Here is a 17,989-nt window from a genome sequence, read left to right as displayed (position 1 = left end):
AGAAAGACAGGCAGACAGACAGACAGACACACACACACACACACACACACACACACACACACACACACACACACACACACACACACACACACACACACACACACACACACACACACACAGGGAGAAAGAGAGACAGAGACAGAGATTACAGATACAGATATGCACGCACACGCCCGCACACACTCACTCACTCACACATGCACGCGCACGCACGCACGCACACACGCATGCACGCACACACACACCAGTACAATTCTTGATAAGCACACACACTCATTTAGAGACAATCATCTTGGCCTAGTCTGGTAGATTTTGGGCATTCAATTTAAGACAAATACCACAAAAAATATTGTAACATACAGAGGTCTATAGGCTACTTGTACACTAATGGGCTCATGAAAGTGAGCTGTCTCATAGTGGGTTTAATAAGCCTAGAAATGAACTTAATATCACTGTCTCCCACAGGACAGACAGGCTACGGAGGTCCTTTGTCCCTCAGGGCCATCCAGCTATTCAACACCACACAGAAGGACACATAGAAAGAGATCGTCATAGGTGACTGGACTGCAAACCAACCCCCACACCTGCACGCTTATATGCTTCTGTCTCTCCGCGCTGTTTTTCCAGCCCCACCACCCGTTCTTTTACCTGGACTCTTATCCGGCTGGATGTGACTGATTATACCCCCCCCCCCCCTCCAACAGGAATGACTTCTCTGCACCATGACTTTTACTTTAACTTACTGCACTCCAATACAGCCATCCAGGACAATCACTTTTTGTATGCACAAGTGTGTGTGTGTGTGTGTGTGTGTGTGTGTGTATGTGTGTGTGTGTGTGTGTGTGTGTGTGTGTGTGTGTGTGTGTGTGTGTGTGTGTGTGTGTGTGTGTGTGTGTGTGTGTGTGTGTGCGCGCATGCGTGCGTGCGTGCGTGCGTGCGTGCGTGCGTGCGTACGTGCGTGCATGCGTGCATGCGTGCGTGCGTGTGGAGGGGGAGCGAGGCCACACAGTGTGCAACTTGTGATCCACCATCTCCAATGGATACTTGACCCTGGCTTTGTCTCTTGGACTATTCCACAGAGAGTGACACTTTTTGGACACTTCATTACTTTGTTTTTTTGGCTGCTCTGTACCACTTCACTGAGGCACATACATGTGACAAATCACTGTTACACTGATATACTTATCACCACCCGCAGTGTGTGTGTGTGTGTGTGTGTGTGTGTGTGTGTGTGTGTGTGTGTGTGTGTGTGTGTGTGTGTGTGTGTGTGTGTGTGTGTGTGTGTGTGTGTGTGTGTGTGTGTGTGTGTGTGTCTGTGTGTGTCTGTGTTTGTGTGTGTGTGTGTGTGGGGGGGGGCTATCTTGGCCTGAATGTATGTAAGAGTGAGCTATGGTTAATTATGTGGAATGATGTGTGTAATGTCTTATCTACGTATGTACATATGTATGCTATTTGACCCCTTCATTTATAAATAATAAATGATACTCTGCTCTCTACTCTAAGTAATTTGATCTAAACAATGTAATTTTCCTTATTTCCTTCTACAGTAGGTACAATTTCGTTCCATGTCACAGCCGTCACGCTCCAGTTCACCTGATGAGAATGAAGACGAAAGGCACCTGTTGTCCTGTTGCACAAAAGAGATAATTACAGCAAGCAATTAAGCTCTGAGACTTGGTCTGACCTCACATCAGTTGAGGCTGCACACACACACACACACACACACACACACACACACACACACACACACACACACACACACACACACACACACACACACACACACACACACACACACACACACACACACACTTTCATGATGTGAGGACTGTTTTATAGGCCAAATTGTGGATATCGCCAAACATGTTTTTGCATTAGGCATTCACATATGAGTGCATTTAAAAATGCTTTGCATTTGACATATGGTGGAACTATATATTTAACCTGTATAAACAATATAAATGTTTGAACTATATAAAATCATATAAAATGCAAAGATTAAAACAATAGGCATGACATTTGTTCTCACAAAAGAAAAAGTAATTCTAGATTATCAGTAGGCTACCCATTATGTCGAAAGATTACTAGGCCTACTGGGCTATTTTTGTCTTTTTCGGCAGCATTTTTCCATGCAGGAATTTGAAGCAAGACAAGCCAGGCCTGCTACGGATTTGTCCGTGCAGGCCAGAAATCCAGGAATGCGCCAACATTCACCCCCGCCCTGCACACAGTCTCAAACAGATGTTTTCAAACCACTAGCAAAGGGTGTTACGCCGTTTGCGTACACAATGACATTTCCACGCTGTCGTCGTAAATGACTGCTGCAACGACCAATGGCATGTACTGGAGGGGAAATTCTGGCCAATTACACGCTCCCAACTGAGGAGCTGAAGTTCTGTCCGTGTCACGACGTGTTGTAGTTCCGCAAATCTCAAGTAGACGATTTGGGCCCACCTTAAAGAAGCATAAAACTTCAAATGCAATCAACGTTCTCATATCTTCAAGTGTGAATACTTCGTCCGCTTACACTTGGTAAGAATTAACTTTTTTGTTTTGTACCATATGAAAGTTTCTGTCAAAGAGGAGCGCACCGATTTTCGTGAACAGACTGAACTGCTGTTTGACTAACTTTGGGATAGCCTACTTCCTGCTTTTTTCCTTTCAGGCCTGGCCCGAAAGTTTTGCCGTTTCATTAATCTTTCCCAGTTTCATTAATTGAAAACTGTCACCTGCTTTATTCATAACTTTGCTGTGGTAGACGTTGAGTAAGCTAGCCAAGTGAAATAAGCTCCTAATGTTACACGCTGTTACACCATGTTCTGTGCCTTGGTTTACTTTGTCCATGTATGAGAGTTGCAGTACGACTAGCATTCGTTTAAATTCTACTTACTAATTTGTTTAGCCGCACTTTTTAGTACTTTTACGTTCTGTCTTGATAGAATTGTGGACTGGCTAGGTCGATTTATTTCAGAATATTTTATGTCAGCTTTGACAACAAGTTGTCAACTAGTTCAAGCAGTACAGCCAAGCACTGGAGGGATCCCTCTGGTGGCTAACCCGCGTATTGCAGTACTGACATGTTTTGACTGCCATTAAAACAAGGCAGCTGGAAGTTGTTTTCTGCCCGTTGGATTTAGAAATTCACGGATTTTCCCGTAGCCCACTGTACCTGCAGTGATGGGACTAAATGGGGCAGTGACCGGTAAAACTGGTCTTTTGGAATATGTGACACTGGATTGTAAATGTCTGAATCCAGGTGGTCCACCATCACTGTACGTTTACCTTGATGCTGGGTCAGGTGGGGAGGGCAAGGAAGACAGGAAGAGTAGTGTGAGAAGATCATATCTGAGGAACACACAATTCCAACAGGTTGCTTGCAATAAAAAACACAGCAGACTCATGTATACAACTTCATGCATGCAACATGAGTAGTAGTAGCCCAGTGTCATAAATGAAATCTGATCAGCTCACTTTTAGCTGAATCAGGTGTAATGATGATGTATTCTCACAGGGTTAGTATTACAAATTCAAATGGACAAAGCCGCCGGAGCAGCCAGTGGAATAGAGAAGTATGTCAGTAATGGCACTTATTAATATGGCAGGTAGTGGGATAAATTGGCCAGCAACATTCAGCACAAACATGTGGGCGTATCCCACAGCCAGGCCAGCACATTAATGCACAACAATAACACACGTAAGTGGCCGCACTAACCCCTATGCCTTAAGTAGAGGGCTTACTCACCCACTGCAAGCAGATCAACTGGAAAGAATGCAGCAGTAGCCTGTGCTCTGCAGTGGGGAGTGAGGAGTAGGCTGTGAGGGGACAGAGTCACAGCTATGTAAAATGTAATGGGTCCATTTCAAACTAGTACCTCCCAGCCTCTCCTGTTGCTTGAGGCCTTGTGCTTTGCCAACGCCCCACCTCCGTGCAAAAAGCAAGTACCGATAAGTTGCCCTCCTGTCAGCCTAGGCAGAGCAACTTTTTGAGGGACTTTTCCCCCATTCAACATCCTGATTGCAGATGAGAAAAGGACCCTTCAATTGTGCCTTTGACGTTGTTTTAAAGTTATTTTTTTCTAACATTTGAATGCGAAAAGTATTACTCTGACATTTTGTTTGTTTGATTGTTTGTGACGTATAGGGTGACACTACCCAGTTGTTGATCTGCTGATTAGTGTTTGTGAGTGGCAAAACTAAGACAAAGGTTTCAAAAATGCATTATTAATCATGTAATTGTTTGTTTGTTTGTGTATTGTGCAGGGTGACGCTACCCAGTGGACAGCCACCATGCCTCTGGTGACGCGTAACATCGAGCCCCGGCACCTGTGCCGCCAGACGCTGCCCAACAGCGTAAAGAGCGAGCTGGAGTGCGTCACCAACATCACCCTCGCCAACATCATACGCCAGCTCGGATCACTCAGTGAGTGGGGCTTTAACTATCTGTGAATCGCCGTTTAGGCCTTTGAGTTTTTTGTTATTGTTTTGGGTTTTGTTTTTTTGTTTCTTGTATCGCAATTGTATTTTCTAAAGTTGCCTTGACTTGACTTACAAATATTCTGTGGGAAACACTGCAAAGACCTTGAGCTCAGGTCTACTTTCTCACGTCTGCAGTACAGTCCACCAGAAAATAAGTCTCTATGTTACAGGATTTGTAGTAGGCAGGATTTAAAGGAACAGTCCACCAGTACAACACAGCCTCACCCCGGCCAACATTATCTGGCAGTTGCGATCACACTGTTTTCAGGCCGACCAGAATGGTGCCAGTGCCGCTTCCCGCACCAGTTACATACGTTCGGAAATTAAGTGCTTACCTGTAAACCACCCACGTTCATACTGGGCTCTGAACTTTTCTGCGTGTGACTGTGTGTTACCCGGATGAACCTGCTGACGTTCACGTTGCTGTCACGGTTCGCCGAGGAAAAAAAATGTATTTTACCAACTTTCCAGTTCTCGAACGCTCAGACTTGTGCCGTGAACATTAAGTGCGGCAACGGGCTCCAGCACGGTTATTAGTTGGACGGAATGCGCCATTTCTGCCCTCGGCAATACAATTTACTAGAAAATAGGTGCTGATTGCTGGCCAGACAGATCGATTCTCATGTCCATACCCTCACTGACTGTTCAGAACCAAAGTTCATCAGCTGCAGACTTCTCTGTCGGCCCTAAACACACTGACAGAGGGAGCCTTCTGATTCTCAGCTGAACTTCCTCTCCTCCCATGTGTATAAAATAGGACTATGAGTTGTATAGATGGGTTTTTTTTTGTTTGTAAACACAGTGTTGTTAGAAGGGGCAAGACAATGGCAGCCAACCACGTGAGCTTATTTTTTGACCGACAGTGGTTTCCAACAATCAGAGGTTGAGTTGTCCGCTAGGTTTGCCCAGCCAGTGGAAAACAAAACAGAAACCATGTATAAAGTAGAAGTAGAAGTACTCTTCTTATAGATGCAATTGCAACACTAGTAGTATGATGCATAGCTGAATCCATGTAATATCATACTACTAGTGTTGTAACAACATCTGTCTGTCTACTTCTACTTTATAGGACTATGATTGTCGTGACAGATGCAAGTCTGAAGTGCAGAAGTTACATGAATCAGTTGAGTAGGTTGTGTTGCAGGCAGAACAGTAAGTGGGTTCCATCAGGACTGGAATTGCATCAGCATTGGAGTGGTATCAATTACATACTTCTACAACCCACATCTGAACCTTTGTCAATAAAAGTGGACCTTTTATATATAGCTGTGAAACAAACACTTGGGTTTAGTCGGCTTTTGACTTCCCTTTTCACAGCTGCTTCTCGTCTGTTGACTGGGCTGTTTTCACCATCAGCGTTGATTTGAACTTCAAGCTCCTTTTAGAAATGTTTCGTGATGAGGTTTTTATTGTAAGCTCGCCAAACATGCATTTGTCTGTGTGCCTTAAACAAGTGTACTTACAACAGTAGCTTCCATGTATGTGTGTGTTGTGGTGGGTAACGTGTTGTCCAACGTGTGTGTGTGTGTGTGTGTGTGTGTGTGTGTGTGTGTGTGTGTGTGTGTGTGTGTGTGTGTGTGTGTGTGTGTGTGTGTGTGTGTGTGTGTGTGTGTGTGTGTGTGTGTGTGTGTGTGTGTGTGTGTGTGTGTGTGTTTGTTTTCTGTGTGTAGGTAAATATGCGGAGGATGTCTTTGGCGAGTTGTTTGTGCAGGCCAGCACGTTTGCAGAGCGCGTGAGTACCCTGGGGGAGAGAGTGGACAGGCTGCAGGTTAAAGTCACACAGCTGGACCCCAAAGAGGAAGAGGGTAAACACACACACACACACACACACACACACACACACACACTGGCCCAGTTTGCCCACACACGTTCTCACACAAGTGTGAGCATACACACGTACACCGCTTGTCTGTCTGCTCAGTTTACATAGACGCACAAATACTTCGCACTTCAAAAACTACCAAGAACACTTGTAACCCCTGACTATACGTATGAATAAATTGTAAGTGTAATACATGTCATTAAGAACGAATTCAAATTTTAATTGTATTTCATTTAATTTACAATTTAAATTCAATTGTAAATGTCAATACACTTGAGTTGAATCTTCTCTTCTTCTTTTTGTCCTCCTTCCCCAGTACCTCTGCCTATGTAGCCCTTTACTATAAGTATAAATAAGTTGTACATTAAATGTCAAAGACATTTGAGTTGAATGTTCTCTTCATCTTGTCCTCCTCCTCCTCCTCCTCTTCCTCCCTCAGTGTCTCTACAGGCCATCACTACTCGTAAGGCCTTCCGCTCCAGCCTGACCCAGGACCAGCAGCTCTTCATCCGCCTCTCCTTGCCCATACCTGTGCACGAAACCTACCTGGTCTGCGATAAGCCGCCGCCCCTCAACAACCTCAGCGTGTACAGGTGAGCAGTGTGTACAGGCGGACTTTACATTATGCAAACCAAGGCAATTGCCTAGGGCCCTGGCCAAATCTGCCATCCATAGGGGGCCCCAATTGTCACACCAGTCGCAATAAACACAAAAAATTCAGCCTGATCTTATTTTGTCACTTGTGTACAGTAATCGAAAATATATACGAGGTAAAACACTAAAATAGCACCCTCAGACCTTCCATGCCAATTGGTGACGTGTTTAAAGGATGACTTCTGAGGGCCCCATGTTTATATTTCTCCTAGGTTCCCAAAAGGGCTAGATCTGCCCCTGCAGGTGAGCGCTCAAACTAAGAGTGTGCAATTCAATTTTACAATTGGCCAAAATCAAAACCTGTGACTAAATAACGGGCAACGTTTTTTGCACAACAATTTGTGTTCAAGTTATTTTAATTTATAACCGTGGCGTATCGTGGGGCATTTGAAATGATGTCCGCTGGACTAATAAAATGGCAACACAAGCGAGTTAGAGACTCTAAGAGACTCTGACTCACACTGTACTTAAATCTAGAAGTGACATAAAAGCTGTAGGGTGTACACATCTATAATCTTTAATTCAAATTCAATAGACGCAAGGCCAAGATGAAAACAAGAGCTTGAAGTAATCATGTGTTATATCGATAGACCGTATTTAGTATAGGATAAACAACAGTATTATCATGGGCAGGGTTAACATTACAACATTAACCTACATCATCACAGGGATATATGACATGCTAAATCTACCACTGTCTCGCCCCCCTGAGATAAGATGGAATATGATATGAACCATTTAGACATATGATACAACGTCTGCCTGATACTGCAGACTTGACAAAAAAAATGCATTGAGAGTGCAGTAGTGGACAAGACAGGAAAAATATCAACAACCACAGACAGGATAAACATGACATTGTGATATGCAATAGCATACAACACTATTCAAATGCTCAACCACATTTGATATTTGGTTTCGTTTTTCAGCCAAGCGTTTAATTTCAGTTTCGGTTTTAGCCCAAAATACGCATTTATTATAGATGACATGTGTGTTTGTCCTCGGGGAGGATGGCAAAGAGGTTCTGACGTTTTACATAGATCCGTCCTAGATATAAAATTACACCTGATATGTGTGTTATACTGTATATTATTATATTATGTATGATGTGTGTGTGTGTTGTATTCGATGTGATATTCTATATTCCATGTGTGCTTTCGCAGGGAGGATGGCAAGGAGGCGCTGAAGTTCTACACCGACCCGTCCTACTTCTTCGACCTGTGGAAGGAGCAGATGCTTCAGGACACCAAAGACATCATGAAGGAGAAACGCAAGCACAGGGTGAGTATTGCTGTATTCATGTGCTATGGCAGTTATGGTACATGCCAAACGCCAAAATGGAAAGCACACATGAACATGTTATATTTTTCCAATTTGGGCAACTCATAGAATTTTCCCCAGATGAGATCAGCTTTGACCTTTTCAACAAGGCAGGGATATATTGTAGTTTTGAATACACTAGAATAGAATAAAATACACTGGCTCTTATTATCTTTCACATGTATTTTACAGAGCAATACAATACAATACAATGACACGGCTGCATGTGGCCATTGATACCATTTAGGTACTCAGTTTGTGAAATACATAGGGCGATACAAAGCAACTACACGTGGTAACACACTAGAGATATCAATAAAGCACAATGTCCTCCTATGAGGTAGTCATTCACTGATGCAAGACTTGGAGCACTTTGAATTCCACAATTGGCACAATGAGCAGCTCATAAAGTTATTTATTAATTCATATACTGTGTATTATATTGGTCAATTAGCCATACGTACTGTTGGAGAAGGTGCTGTGCAAGACACAGAAAATGTTCCACTATTGACACAGTGACAGTGTGTAGCTTGTGCTCTAACCCCATCCTATCTAACACAATGTGTCCGTAGTGTAACGGTGTACACAGAGCTGAAAGACACATGAAGCATTTCTTTTCTGCTTACCACAGAATTTCTTTATTTTACATGTATATCTGCATGACAGTATCCAGCAGTCTTATTGCAGTGTTTACATTCAGTAGTGCTGTGGCATATCACACACTCTACTGATCTACTGTGGAGACTTGCTAGCTAGACAGTAGGATTTTCTTACCGTGTTGTGCAACTAAGCTCCGATGGCACACGCCTACTCGCAGAATAACTCAAGTGTTGTTAATGCTGTTTTGTCTGGCTGTGTGTGCGTGCGCGCGCGTGTGCTTTACGTATTTGTGTGTGTTTGTGTGCTTTACATATTTGTGTGTGTGTGTGTGTGTGTGTGTGTGTGTGTGTGTGTCTGTGTGTGTGTGTGTCTGTGTGTGATTGCGATTGCAGAGAGAGAAGAAGGATAATCCCAACAGCAGGAACCGAAACCCACGCAAGATTAAGACCCGCAAGGATGAGTGGGAACGCCTCAAAATGGGACAGGAGTTTGTGGTGCCCAAACACGACAATGACAGGTCTGTGTCTTCTTCATGGTGTGTGTGCTTGTCTGCCCGCATTCGGTTAGTCAGTCATGTCTGTGTTTGTATTTTAGAAGTTTGTTTATGCGTGCATGTGTGTCTGTGTCTGTGTCTGTGTCTGTCCGTTCGTCTATCTCCTTTTGTGACCTTCTACATCTATGTCTTTCTGTGTCTGTACCTGATTGTCCCAGGGTTTTTTTTCAACTCCCTTTACATACTGTGCAAGTGAATCACTATGCAACGAGGAAAACAAATGTGGAAGCATTGTTTTTGTCCTACATTTTCAGCTGGAGTTTTGGAATTTTGTGTTTTCAAATTAATCCATTATAATGGAGGGGGTACCTTTTCCACTTGGTTGAATCGGCTACCAAATTCTTGTACTAAACAAAAGAATGCCAGCAGTATTAGTAGTAGCAGAATCTTTGGCAAAATCTGTGAAACTGCCACAGATTTAGTGTCAAAATGGACTGTGTTCATTTCATGGAATTCAGTGAGACCATGTTGTAGATGGAACAGTAGGTTACATCTTTGGTCATTTCAGGCATGTGCTTTTCCTGCCCTCTGCCCAGTGGTTGTTTTCAATCATTCTCCCTTTTTTCTATTCTTAGATTGAACAGGCTGTGTAGGCTTGTGTTTGTGTGTGTCTTTTTTTCTCCTGCACAAAAACTCATTTGAGTCCTTGAGTGGTAGAAGCGGTCATGTAGATGTCCGTGATTGTCCAGGCTTGTTTATTTGCTCGTTTTTTCCTGAGAGCTCAGACACTCATGGGGCCTTGAATGGTAGCATTGGGGTATTTTTCCTCTGGGATTTTTTTGTAGATGGCCACGATTGAGCATCCTTGTACAATTTGTGTGGGGTTTTTTTTGTTCCCCACCATGAGCAGAATCTTGTGTAAGGCAGTGAATTGCAGCATTTGTCCTTACCGAGCGATCACACCGCCGGCATTGTAAGAGCTACAGCGCTGCTGACTCCTGCCTGGAAAGCACAGGTCAGAGGCGTTGAACGCGCAAACGATTCAACCTGAAGCGTTTGACAAAGGAATCTCGACCAACCAAAGCTCGTGTTTACAAAAATCGGAACATTCCATTGGCTGACGCCTGCTGGCGCCGAGCTCATTACATATTTTTAGATGAAGTTCAACTTTTGACGCCCTCGGCTTTTGATGCCCTTGGCTCTAGAAACGCTTTTGCGTCTCTTAACACTTCTGCCGCTTGCTCTTCCATACAAAGTCAATTACTTCCGCATCTTTCCACGCGTTCAACGGTAGCGGTGTGATCGCACGGTGAGTGAAGGCTTCTGATGTAGTCTATATGTGACATTATTCCCAACTCTACAAGTTGTTTTGTGTAATTGGTTTCCATTCAATATTTGGGGAAAAAACATTTGATGCAGAAATGCCGTTCTGGGGGGGAAATTACATGCACACTAATTTGCCTTTTAATGTAACCAATTGTCAATTGAGGGAATTCTTACAGTTCTCCAGTATGCTTGTGTGTTAACTTTTGTCCGTATGTGCAGGAACTCGTCCGAGGCGCTGAATGGCAGCATTGGCTCAGGCGAGGACGGCTTCATGAGCTCTGAGATGGAGTACGACCCAGGCTCACCGCTACCGCCACCAGCCCCAGATGACCTGCCCCCGCCACCACTCGACATGTGAGTCTTCAGGGCCCCCTCTTGTGCTTTGTATGTGTTTTATGGTTGTCTTCAGGTCCAGGACCGTCTTAAAGCAACGTGGTGACCCTGGGCACTGTATCTCTCTGGTGTTCCCTTTATAAACAATATTTATATATTCATAATCATATATGTAAAGTTTTGTGGTTGTGGTGCCCCCTCACTAGTCGAAAATAGTTGGTGCCCCTGGGCACTGTTTACTGGCCCTTATGGATAATCCGGCCATGTTCAAGTCATGTTATCTGTGTTGCTTGCTTGATGTCTGCAAGTCCTTTTTATTTAGCCCTACCGGTTAGCACTTTGGTCAGTTTCCTTTGTTGTTTTAAAAGGGCATTATAAATAAACTTTGACTTGACTTGACGACTTAATATCCTAAAAGATATTAGGTACAAGCCAATGTCCATCCTCCTGTCCTTTCCTGTGACGTAAAATGACTTTTTTGGTTGTCCTCTTGTAAATACTTCAGTCTTGTGTCAATGACATTGATTCTTTGAGTCCTCTGTCACTGATTAACTCTTCAGTCTTCAATTATTGACATTGACTTGTCATTGACATTCAATCCCTGACAGTGACATTGATTGTCTTCTGCTATTCACTTTTAATATATTATGTTGATTTGTGATTCCACTACCATTTGAGTTATTATTTGTCTGGAATTGTAAAATGCATGTTGTTTACTTGGACGAAAATCCACCTGCTGAGCAGTTTTCATGCAGACTATCCTGACCTACAAAGGCAAAGTGCAGTAACTACACATTTTGTCAAACTTCAGTTTAGACTGAAAATGGTGTTCCTTACCAACCTTAATATCCAACCCAATACCAAGGCTTTGAAGGCATTTTCTTCTCAGTTTCAATGTTGGCTACTGCACTTTGCCTCTGTAGAGCAGTATACTTCTACAGTATGTTAAGTATTTCACAACTTTATATCATGCGCTATCTGTCTTCCAGGTATTCAGACGGCCAGACCCAGAAGCGCACCAGTCTCCTCAGCCCCTCTCACCCAGCTTCCCCTTCCCCCATGGCCTCCTCCCCTCCCTCACGCACCAGCCTCTCCCCACCCCCGGCACCTCCTCCTCCCCCACCACCGGGTGGCATGGAACCCCCACCTCCCCCACCTCCTCCTGGCTGGGACCCAGCCCCACCAGCCTCCATCCCCGGCCCTATGACCTCTCCTCCAGCTCCCCCACCTCCACCCATGCCGGCGGGCATGGCAGCGCCTCCCCCTCCTCCGCCTGCTGGAGGTGGACCGCCGCCTCCTCCACCTCCTCCTCCTCCGCCCGGCCCTCCGCCTCCTCCCTCGGCTGGGCCGCCTCCTCCCCTGGCCTCCTCCTCCTCTGCGGCTCCGGCGGCACCCAAAGCCCAGCCGGCTCCAGCTCCCGCCCCCGATGGAAGAAGCGACCTCCTGGCTGCAATTCGATCAGGTAACCTGATTTGTAAACATTCACTCTTCTCCAGGGGCCGGTACTACAAAGCGAGGTTACAGGCTTTTCAGGGTAACTTGAGAGAAACTTAATATTAACCCATACTACTGAGGGTGGATAAACTGAGGTACGCTGTCATGGCAATTTATTCTACATCTCAAACTTGGTCGTGGCAGTTTATGGTCTTGGATAACTTGAACTTGAACCAGCCCTCTGTCCTAAAGCTTGACACATTGGTGAAGGGAGTGAGGATCTCTCCGCAGGTAGCGCCAACATGTGACCCATTCCAAAATTCTTCCACACCGTGGAATGTTATTTCCTCAGGCTTTAACCTGCGTAAAGTTGAGGAGCAGGAGAAGAGAGAGCACGTACAATAATAATAATAATCATAATCATAATAATCGTCATAATAATAATAGTAGTAATAATAATTCTGATAATAATAATAGTCATGATGATAATAATAACAATAATATATGATCATGTTATGTGATTATTTCTTCAGGCTTTAACTTGCGTAAGGTGGAGGAGCAGGAGAAGAAGGAGCACATGAGCAGTGATATGGGTAACGATGTGGCAGCCATTTTGTCCCGCCGTATCGCCGTGGAGTGCAGCGATTCTGAGGACGACTCCTCCGAGTTTGACGACGATGAGTGGTCCGACTGAGATGTCTGAGATGTGTGTGTGTGCGTGTGTCTGTTATCTTTGGGGTGTTTGTACGTTTCGACAGTGTGTCACAAAAGTCAGTACACCCTTCACATTTCTGCAGATGTTTTAATTAACGGTATATCCTTTATTGGGACATTATTTTGTACACAATGAAAAGTAGTCAGTGTGTACTGTAGCTTTTGTAACAGTTATTGCTCACTCAAAACATCTCAACCATTAGTGTCTAAACCACTGACCACTTTTCACTGTGTCAAACTGTTGTCCCATAAACAGATGTACAGTGATTCAAAGTCTCCAGAGATGTGAGGGTTGTACTCAATTTGTTGTTTTTGTGTGTCTGTATTTGCATGTGTTCATGCACATGATCTCACCCACACTACCTGTTATTTTAGCATACAATTAACTTTCCAGAGAGACCTGCAGCATCATATTGACAGTGTGTGTTTATGCATGTGTGTGTGTGTGGGCGTGTTTGCGTTGGTGGCTTGGTTGTACTGTATTACATAAAATAAGGCCCAGCTCAGCCACCATTTTCCATTTACAACTCTCTTACATTTCCAAAGAGGCTAAGTAGTTTTAAAGTGGCCAGGGGTTATACTAAGAAGCTGGTTCAATAGTAAACCAGTTTAAGTTAACAAGGTTGAGGTAAATCATCTAATAGAAGAGCCTGGAGTCCTCTTTTTCTTTAACTAAATGATGGCTATAGGTACATCTATTAGCAGGTTTACCACTTCTTGTAGGTTTACCAAGCCTGGTGTATCACTTAACCATGTTCTTAGTATACCCCCCTGATGTATGGCAGGGATGTCCACAGTTCCTCAAGGAAACTGGTATGTTGGTTTTGTTTTTGTGAATTGATGAGACATTGCGAGGGTGATTTCTCTATTTATTGCCTCAAACCAAAAGCAACTTGCCATATTATGGCAAGAGAGTGGGGTTTTTTTGGGGTATTTTTCACTTTTTGCATAACAACTTGTGGTAGAAATCTTAACCCGTCAATATCTATCAAACATCTAAGGCTTACTCAGGTTTCCTCAATTTTCTAGTTCCTATTTTAATACTTACTCCCACAGACGGTTAAAGTCGCCAGTATTAGCTTGTTTCAGGGTTGCTCTTCTCACAGTCTCACATTGGCTCTATGTTAAGCCCACTGTATCGCAGCACTCATTCACTCACATGCTTTACAACTGATAGGCTATCTGATTCTTCAGTGTAGGACTTGAGATATTCATCTCCATTGGAGGCATTAGCGCTTTGCCGCACTTTCACTTGGTTTTCCGATGACCTATTTACTGATGTGGAGTACCGCGGATCTTAATTCACATCCTCAGCTGAGTGAGTGTTTGTTTGTACTGTATGTTTGTGTGTGTTGTGTGGAATAGGTGTTATGTGTATATATACATATCCATATTTGAGTCATCTGACTTTTTTTCGTATGTTTGGGGATTATATAGCTCTTTCTGAATTTATGAAAATGTTAATTATGTACTGTTCATAAAAGCTTTGATTACATAATATACTGTACTTCAAATACACTCTCAACATTCTGCTACCACTTGACATGCTCACACCCACACACATATACGCACATGCACGCACGCACGCACACACACACACACACACACACACACACACACACACACACACACACACACACACACACACACACACACACACACACACACACACACACACACACACACACACACACACCTGTACACACACATACACCTTTACACATGGAGAAAGTCCCTGTGTGAAGCATTTAATGACCTAATTTGCTAGAGAGAGAGCGAGAAATCAAACGTTTAAAGCCAAACTGTTTAATCTAGTCATTTGTTTTGTATTAAAATGCTTAAAAGCCTTGTCTCATGGGTGAACGTTCCCAGCCGCACCATTTATAGACATGTTGAAATGTACACATGCCTATGGCACCAATGGCCTTGTCACAAAATCTTACATCATGGGTTTGCATTTTCATATTGCTTGGTGTTGAATGCAAAGGTGTCCATCTGGACTACAGGAAGGACATAAATAATCTTGGCTGTATAATACTGTGTTGTAGAGCCTGCACCACAGCCCTTCTAGTAGGGTGCATGGGAACCTGGCACTGGGGCCTATACACAGAAGCTGGTTCAGGGGTAAACCAGGTTCAGTGAAGAGGTAAATCATCTAATAGAAGAGCCTGGAGTCTTCATTTTCTTGCGCCTGAACCAGCTTCATATCATTCCCTACTGATATCTAAATAAGATTGGTGTAAACTGGCTCGAGCATCCATTTTGTTCTTTATATCTGTATTCATTTGAGATCTGTGCCATATGGTCTCCTGAGCCTTACCAGAAGGGACGTGACTTGGGCTCTTTTGTTTAATTTGACCATTTTCAAAACAAGCTGATCCTAGTAATGTAATTGGCTAATTATTGTACTTTTGCTGTTAGTAGGCAAGGGGTAAGGAATGCCCAGCAAGGTTTTGTATTTTTCTGAAGCTGAGATCGACACCTCTGGGGCCTATTCCAAGAGCATAGTTAGGTGATAAACCTGGCTAAGTTAACCTACAAAGAGTGGTAAATCTGCTAATAGATACCTGTCCAGGTGTCATTTAGTTAAGCAAATGGGCTCCGAGCTCTTTTATTAGTTGATTTACCACAACCTCCAGGCCAACTTATCAGCGCTTGCGACTGAATCATCTTCGTGGAATACCCCCCGGGTGTTACTGGCTCTATTGCCACAGATGAGCGATGATGTTGGGGGACCAATCCAAAGATCCAAAGTGCCTTGTAATGTTACTAAGTGCCTTTCCTAATACTGTACCTTACTATTCCAAACCAGGCCAAAGTTTAACACACTGGTCCAATTATCTATGCCAAGTCTGTGATCAGACAAAAAATAATATTATGTATGTTCTGTTTGACTTCTAACATTTTTTTTGCATATTTGTCAAGGCTTTGTATATGATCGATCAGTTGAGGAAATTATATAAATAAACAAGATCAATTCACACTGCTTTGTCTGTCGTTTATGCTTTTCTGTTAATAATCAAGGACTAAGTGCCAGCAATGACATCAAGTTGGGGGTAAGGTTTCTTGTCCAGTGGTTAATGAGACTGTCAGTACAAAGGGTCACATGATTAAGTCAGGGATTCACAAAACGTTTTTGTGCTGGGAAATCCAAATTGGACGGAACATTGTAATCGCAATTTTTTTTAAGCAAAAGTGCTGTACCATATTGTGTTTTGCATTGCAACAGACTTTTTCATTGGATCCCCTGGCAGAGAGCTACAGACCCCGAGGGATCCCTGGTCTCCCTGTTTGGGCACCACTGCGTTAAGGGAGTGACTGAGAATAAAGGAAAGAAATGTGCACACTGTTTTCCAAAAGACTGAATTTAATACCTTGTAAAAAAAAGAGCAACGTTTTGATCTAACAATGTTCAGGGAGCTTTAACAGCTGCCAGATGAACAACTGCCAGATTATGGGAAGTGACCTATAGGTGATTTGTGCCATTTTCATCAGACCTGTTAGACCTGATTGGTGATCACCTGTTCTCCTCAGGACTGTTTCGTGAGTCACGCTTGTGTTCAGGGACAGATTATTGCATGGGTCTATTGGGCCCAGGACCGGGTCCCAAGAGTCAAGGGATCCCTGAAACCCTAGCTACTGTTTCTCAAATCAGAACTGTATTTTAACATTTTCCGGGGGGATACTATTCACTTTACACATTGGTGGAGATGATGGCCTGCATCACTGAATTGTGGTCTCATTTGCGATGCGGTGGATACATTGACTCCGTTCAAGAGTTGAGCTTTGTCAAACTTTTGGAGGTTGATGTGCATGTGTCATCCAATATCTGCGTCAAATGCCCCACCACTTTCATGAACCAGTTGTTCTGCTGTCATCCACAATTGTTTTCTTCACTGGCTGATATGGTTTGACAGCACCTCCGTCAAACACACCCACCATCGTGCATCAACCGCTTGTGTCTGATCCCGGTGTAGCTGATCATTTCTCTCTTCCACCCTCGGCCTTGGCCTAGTTCCCAGTAGATGTAATGATGAGCCGCACTCTGATGACTTCCCTTTAATCCATGAATTAAAAGGTGACATTTCTCCTCAGATGCCCTCAAACTGTTTTACCTTATTTGAACTGAGATGTGTGTGTCACTTGACTGTAGGAAACATGACACACTTCCCACACATCACTTGCCTGGCTGCAAACAGTATTATTACATGTATTGAGAAGGGGAATATTGAGAAGGGGGCCATTGAAGAGGATTTTGTCCCCGGCCTGCTAAGAGTAGTTAGTGGTCCTGAGAGGCCTTATACTGTACATAGACTGCTTGCTATAGGGTCTGCATGTGTGTGTTTCCCAGCTAGGTTAAGCAATCGTTGAATCTGGTGCATCAGTGGAATGTCTGGCAAATGGTAGATTCAAACAGTGACTGTGTCAGGCCACCATTGCTTGGTAGGAATAAGATTTGTTCCCATTTACTTATTTATTATTATTTTTTATGTAGGCTATGTGTGTTTGTGCCTTGGGTTTGGGGTTATTGTGTTTATAAAGAACACAATTTGAATAAAGCAATGTTTGGGAAAAAAGATTTATTCCCATTGGAAGCTACTTCATTATCTTCAACAACAATAATAGTGACTTTGTTATCAATATGAGTTAATGGATATAGTGTGCTGATTGCAAAATATGTCATTTATAATTCAGGATTCCATTCAGTACAACAATGTGAAAAACACTAGAAGACATTTTTCTTGGTACAAAAAGGTGCTTTATTTTGTAACAAACGTAAAAAATAAATAAATACACAAATCCATTACAATCAAGCG

General features: G+C 43.4%; 1 protein-coding gene across 1 annotated transcript; it reads left to right on the top strand.

Annotated features, from left to right (window-relative positions):
- The first annotated feature begins 2,403 nt into the window (after positions 1-2,403).
- On the top strand, positions 2,404-16,158 carry wasf2 (WASP family member 2). Its single transcript, XM_063185334.1, has 9 exons — positions 2,404-2,532; positions 4,261-4,420; positions 6,147-6,281; positions 6,738-6,891; positions 8,116-8,233; positions 9,265-9,389; positions 10,911-11,045; positions 12,014-12,486; positions 12,992-16,158. Exons 2-9 carry the CDS (start codon positions 4,288-4,290, stop codon positions 13,150-13,152), a joined length of 1,434 nt encoding a protein of 477 aa, XP_063041404.1. The 5' UTR covers positions 2,404-2,532; positions 4,261-4,287; the 3' UTR covers positions 13,153-16,158.
- Positions 16,159-17,989: the final 1,831 nt, after the last annotated feature.

The sequence above is a fragment of the Engraulis encrasicolus genome, chromosome 20 (genome assembly GCF_034702125.1).
Source record: "Engraulis encrasicolus isolate BLACKSEA-1 chromosome 20, IST_EnEncr_1.0, whole genome shotgun sequence".
Taxonomy (NCBI): domain Eukaryota; kingdom Metazoa; phylum Chordata; class Actinopteri; order Clupeiformes; family Engraulidae; genus Engraulis; species Engraulis encrasicolus.
The sequence above is the reverse complement of the archived record's forward strand: the minus strand, read 5'-3'. Positions and strand labels throughout refer to the sequence as shown.